The 6,000-nt window shown below is 44.8% G+C and overlaps 1 protein-coding gene and 1 long non-coding RNA gene across 3 annotated transcripts in view; one reads left to right on the top strand and one right to left on the bottom strand.

Moving 5' to 3' along the window:
- Positions 1-1,878: 1,878 nt before the first annotated feature.
- The window catches only part of DENND6A (DENN domain containing 6A), a 27,122-nt gene continuing 23,000 nt past the window's right edge, over positions 1,879-6,000 (top strand). For both annotated transcript variants that reach the window (XR_014229200.1, XM_082321928.1), the window contains exons 1-3: positions 1,879-2,072; positions 5,371-5,409; positions 5,504-5,546. Coding sequence is in view for 1 of the 2 variants with exons in the window: in XM_082321928.1 (XP_082178054.1) it covers positions 1,887-2,072; positions 5,371-5,409; positions 5,504-5,546 (268 nt within the window). In the remaining variant the exon portion in view is untranslated. The remainder of the gene's footprint in view (positions 2,073-5,370; positions 5,410-5,503; positions 5,547-6,000) is intronic.
- The window catches only part of LOC309595236, a 27,900-nt gene continuing 25,601 nt past the window's right edge, over positions 3,702-6,000 (bottom strand). Inside the window, exon 5 of the long non-coding RNA XR_014229201.1 lies at positions 3,702-4,112. This is a non-coding gene — a long non-coding RNA (uncharacterized lncRNA). The remainder of the gene's footprint in view (positions 4,113-6,000) is intronic.

Raw genomic sequence — 6,000 nt, 5'->3', positions numbered from 1 at the left:
GGGTGAAAATCCTCCTGAACTAATGCTTCCCTAGTAATTCGCAATATCTCCAGCAGGTGAGGATCCTCTCTTTTTCCGTGATTTCTTTCTCAAAGATCATGTCTCTATTCTCTAAACTTTCTGCTGCCAAAAGATTATTTCTGTTAAGCACGAAATGGAATTAAGTTATTGGTCATTGCTTGTTTAACAAAACGAGCAGAGAATATCAGTCTTACTAAATACTTTATTCTTCCTGTTTTTCTTGTCCATATTTATACTTTTTATTCACACGAAAACTTACAAGTGGAGGCCAGCAAAAACTAGAAGGGAATGCATGATAATAATAGCTAAAATTTTGTTCTGCCCATGATAGCAAGAATGTAAACAAGGGAAGGCTTGTAAGAAGCCGTGAGATGATACCTTTCCTTAAACCAAGGGATAAAAGCTTTTGGCCAGGCCCTGTTTCAGCTCTTGAATGAAGACAGCAAATGAAATACCACTGCGGAATTGTTGCTCTGGGTTTAACCCGATGAAGCTAAGGCTTAGCCGTGCCTTATTTTGAATAGTCATCTTTTAGGGAGCCCAGGAGTTAGCTGTTGGGAAAGTCCGTGAGCCCTGTGGCATCATGGTAAACGCCTGAGGCAGCGGGGGACAGCAAGAGCCTTCCTCTGCCGCTCCCGTCGCACCCCACGTAGCTCCGTTCGTATCTTAGTTTGTATCTAAAATTCACTTTGCCGCTAATGGTTTATGATAACTCAAGGCTGCTAGATCTTAAGTTATATTTATTACAATGATAATTTTGTGTATTATAATTTTGTCTGAGTTGCATGTTTGTTCCTCCTTTGTCTAGGAAATTACTGTAATGATGAAGGCGTACTTTAATTTCTAGCAGTTTGGTTTTGATAGATAAACAAATGTTGTTGACGGGTCTTAAGGAAATGGTGCATCTGAAGAGTCGTAATTTTTCTATGAAGTATGTATACATGCGGTATCTTGGGTTTAATATTTGCAACTTCTATTGGGAAAAAACGGCACGTAGTAATTCGGCAGCCAGCCTGTCTGCATCTGCTGCGGTTGAAGCTGTTCTGGTAGCAGTCAACCAGGAGTCTGGTGCGAATGACTAAGCAGTAAGAGTTACAGGTCAGGAGGGTGTGTGGTTTTTTGTTGTTGTTTAATAAAGTGGCTATTTAGCACTTCCAGCTCCCAAAAATGTTTCCTACTGGAATATAAACGGGACACGGACAGTGCTAAAAGCATACCTGAAAGCCCTTATATTATTACATAAAGAGCTTGGCTTTTGGCTAAGGTACTAAGGTTTGAAGAGATGAGGATGCTTTTGTGTTATTCCCGTTTCCCGCGCAGTCTCGGGGGGAGCTGCCCGTCCGTCAGCCGGTGGGTCTGTCCGTCAGCCGGTGGGTCTGTCCGTCCGCCCGCCCCCGGACGCGGGGTAGGACGCGCCTGCTCGTTCCTTAGCCGTGACCTCGGCCCCGCGCCGCTGCGGCGGCTTGCCGGCGGCCCGCTGCCCGGCCGTTCCCCGCTGCGGCGGCTTGCCGGCGGCCCGCTGCCCAGCCGTTCCCCGCGCAGCTCGAGGGGCGGTGGGGAACGCGCTCCTCCCCAGGGCGGGCCAGCCCGCTGCTCTGCGGAGCTCGGAACCGACGCCGGACCGCGCCGTCGCTGCGCAGGGCGAGGCAGCCGGCGCCGTTCCCGCGGCTGGGCGCTCGGCGGCGGCGGGACGGGCCCGGCCCTGCCGGTGCCTTGCGGGGCGGCGCTGCCGGCCTCCCCCCCCCGTCCCGCCGCGCCCGCTTGGACTCGCCCACTTCGGGCGGCTCCAGGCCCCGGGGGAGCGGCGGGGGGCGGCGCGCCGGGGTCACGTGGCCGCCGGCGGCTGGGCCCGGGCCGGCAGCGCCATGTCGCTGCGGGAGCGGGGCCCGGGCGGCGCCGTGGTCGAGGCCGGGGAGGAGGCGGCGGCGGCGCTGGCGGAGCCGGATGGCCCGGAGCGGTGCCTGTCGCTGCTGCCCTGGGACCGTTTCTCGGCCTGGCTGCACTGCGTCTGCGTGGTGGGCTTCGACCTGGAGCTGGGCCAGGCGGTGGAGGTAGGTGAGGCGGCGGCCGCCCGGCTGCGGCGGCGTGCGGGGCGCTCGGGGCAGCGGCCCCTGCGGCCGGGCCCCGCCGGAATCGGGCGCTTCCTCTGGCGCCGGCGTTGCACGGCAGCGGGGAAGCTCGGCGGTGCTGTGAGAGGAACGTGATTGTGCAAAGCCCCGGACGGCGGCTGAGGGGAGGGAGCGTTGCGCGGGAAAGCCTTGGCCAGGGGCGGCTGTCACGGAGCCTGAGGTGAGTTCAGCGGTTTTCACGATGCTGGTTGTCACGTCAGTGTGCCATTGTGAATGGTTTTCGTCTCGTGCCAAGGTTTGTATTAAATACATCGCCGCCTTTCCTTATGCGCGAATAGCGCTAATTTCCGTGACGTCTAGGTGTTAAGGATTTTAAGAGCATAATAATAGTGTGAATGCAGGTAGTCTTCATAAGTAACAGTTTTCTCAGATCGCTAAGGTATGCAAATAAATTCTCTAAGCGTTTGGAGCATTTTCCTTGCACCATTAAATGAATGTCAAACTGTGACGATGCCACAGACTGCAGGGTTTTTTAACTCCCTGCTGCTCTTTGCCATTTTGTGCAACAGGCAAACATCTATGAAACTGCATGTGGAACTGCGTTAGGGAACTGATTGGGCTGAAAAATAAACTGGAAAGAATAACTATCGTTTGGATCAGTTTCGCATCCTGTTTCACCATATTCGCCATACGACTGTGCAGCAAACGCTTGGTGTGCGGAGAACAGTGTCTTGGCTTTTTCTTTCTTTCTTTTTTTTTTTGTTAAAGTGGTGTTAGCATAAACGTATGGCAGATTGGCCTAAAATTCAACTAAGCTAACTATTACAGTATTTAAAATACGTAATTGATATGCATTTTTGGCTGCAAGAGAAATGCAAACAAGAAACCAGCATACTGTGCTAATTATCTAAATGATATTTGCTTGGTGTTATAAAGTGGTGTTAGCAACAAAGACAATTTCTTTATAACCTGTGGCCGAAGCAAATAATGTGCTCTGTAGTTGAGGGAAGCACAGAGTAGCCTCTGTCCTGCCTCCAAACAGCTGTTAACAGTCCCATTAATTTTAGTTGAATGGATGCATAAAATGAAACTTAAAATGTCTACATAAATAAGGCCTGATTTTTTCGGTTATGTTGCTGCAGGAAGAATAATTAGCTTTTCGTTTCACTGGAATCCTTAACAATTAGGTTATTTAACAGTACAGAATATTAAGACACAGAAATGCAAAGCAAGCATTTCTGTTCTTGCACACACACACAAAAGGTGATGTTTTGTTTCTTTCTTGGAAACTCTTTAGACAGAAAGAAGCATCTCCTTGCCCAAATCTGCAATTCTAGAAGAAAATTCTTACGACTGTGTTTGAGGGGAAGAGTTCCCAAGTAGTTACCAAAGTGATATTTCCTCCAGTAACCTAACTTTTCAAGTTCATTTTCTTTCACCTACAAATTAGGGGTTTTTTTTGTTTTGTTCCTTGTCCAGCAAGTTAGATTATTATTTCGGGGGGGCAATAAAATGCACATAAAGGACATTCAGGTTATGGAGGCAAACATTTGGAAACTAGGAAGTGAATGGTCTCCACTAATTCTGCTTCTTTGTGTCCACCTTGCAGTCTTGTCTTTTCCCCTTTGCTTTTGTGCTTTTGATAGGCAGCTTCATCTTCAACACCTACTGGTGATGAAGAGCAGGCATAGCAGTAGCTCACAGGAATGGTATTCATGCACTTTTTCACTTTGCATTTCTTTAGTAAGGTTGTTCAGAAGAACGCTGTGAAATCTGGTAAAACTTCACCTGGGCTGTGCTTACTTTCATTATCACCGCATCATTCTGACACGGCCGTCCTTGCAGGTCGGAAAGGCTGGGCAGATGTGACAGGATAGAGGTAACGGTTACAACTGGTTTTCCTCTTCTTCCTTTGACTTCTAGGAAGATACATGGCTAGTGAGGAAAAGGAGTATGAATTCAAGTCTGGTCTCTACTCCGGTCCTCTGGCTAGATGCAGATCAGTTCAGCATTATTCAGCTGCTGAAAAAGTTACGTTTGAGTGTATTGCTTAGCATAAGGTAACATAGGAAAATGTTAAGAGGTTAAAGATGATAGGTTTACTAGATGCAGTATACAGGGGTTCCACCCGTGTGTCTACTTTTAGTTACGCTCATAGTTATGTTGTATGCCTGGACATCGTTGGATAGAGGACTGAGGGGAAAAAGAAATGAATCGGGGCCTTATGGCCAGGGCACAGAAAGTCTGTTTAGTCAGAGACCAGCCAGTGGGTATATTTGTTGTTTTCTGTAGAGTAGAATAGGGCTATATTATCAGGAGATAACATTCCTGACATTTTGTCAAACAAGATTAAATTAGCTAACTGGATGTTAGCAGTATGGTAATAAGAGGACTCCAGACTAAGTTAGTGTGCTTGCATTGAACAGCTGTTCTTAGAGAAGTTCCTATCTATGAAAGCGCTGAAACATAATCTTTGAATCTGTGTTGCATTTCCTTTGCTTACAAGCTAGGCACCCATTTCAGTAGTCTTGAGGGTTTTTTTGAGGAACTTTTTAGCTGAAATTTAAGTATCTCAAGTTTGTCCTCTTTCCTGTGTGTTCTTTTCTCACTTGCATAATCACTGATTTTGTACATGCAGGTTTTTTTAAATGATGGTGCTTCCGTATGTTACATTGTGTTGCATTGTTTTTGATTTCTGTGTTGTAAAAACATATTAAATAAATGTATTTTTTTTTCTGTCAGTACAAAAGTCATAGCTTTTTTTTTTTTTTTTTTTTTTCCCCTTGAGCTTTCAGAGTTCCCAGCTCTCATTTGGGGCCAATGTTCATCCTCCAAGAGTTAGTATTAATACAGAGGGTGTTTTGTCATTGAATTTCTATTACTCCCACCTAACTATCCATTGCAACAGATCTCAGACAATAATGTGTTGTTGGCTTCCTATAGAATCATCTACTGCATTTTGTATCCACAAGCTAAATTTAAAGGGTGTAATCTTGCTCTCCTTTGAGACCTGTTGCACCAGAAACCTCAAGTACTCTGAATTTATTAATTTATCTGTATGGTCTCCAACTGGCATCCAAAATACCTTATAAAGATGGGTGATCAAGTTAGCTTAAAAGCATATGATAAATAAGAACAGAGACATAATATTAATAGTTTACCCTTGAAAATAACCTGAGGCTAGGCAGGTATTTGAGGGTTGTATGCTAAAAATATTTAATAGAATCTCACTGCTTATGCCAAGTTTATTTTCAAATAAAATAATACTCTTTTCCTGTAGGTAATATATCCTCCACATTCAAAACTCACAGATAAAGAGGTAAGCCATGGTTGCTGTATAAGTATATCATTTGTTTTTAGTTTAGTAATTTCAGGAAATGTAACGGTTCTCTCTTCTTTTCCCCACCCTTTAGAAAACCAATATTTGCTATTTGTCTTTTCCAGATTCTAATTCAGGTAAGTGCTTCCTTCACTCTGTAGTTGTCTGTGGTTGGATTAAGCTATGTTAAAAAAGATGGAATTTGACAGTATAAATTCATGGGTTTAGATTAAATACTTATGCGAGTATCTTAATATTACAATACAGAAAAGTAGCAAATAAGGTTAAATACAAAACTGTAGTTGTCTGTATTGCAGTAAGGTTGGAGAACTCTGATTTTATTTTATGTAAACAAAATATCAGGAATGTGAATGTATAAGGCCTTCCAGATGACACACACGCAGATGTTTCAGAATGCTTTGCAAGTAAAGAATGAACATCTTAATCTCGCTTTTAAAGCAAATAATAATATTGTCATTGTAGAGAGAAGTGTAGGCACAGAATTTTAATGGTTTAGTAAAGCAAATGGAAGGCATATGGAACCCTCTTCTCATAAAGGAGTAATATATTTTCTAAATTCATAACGGTGAA

The sequence above is a fragment of the Platalea leucorodia genome (genome assembly GCF_965183815.1).
Source record: "Platalea leucorodia genome assembly, chromosome: 9".
In the NCBI taxonomy this organism is placed as follows: Eukaryota; Metazoa; Chordata; class Aves; order Pelecaniformes; family Threskiornithidae; genus Platalea; species Platalea leucorodia.
This window is presented reverse-complemented; position numbering and strand designations above follow the sequence as displayed.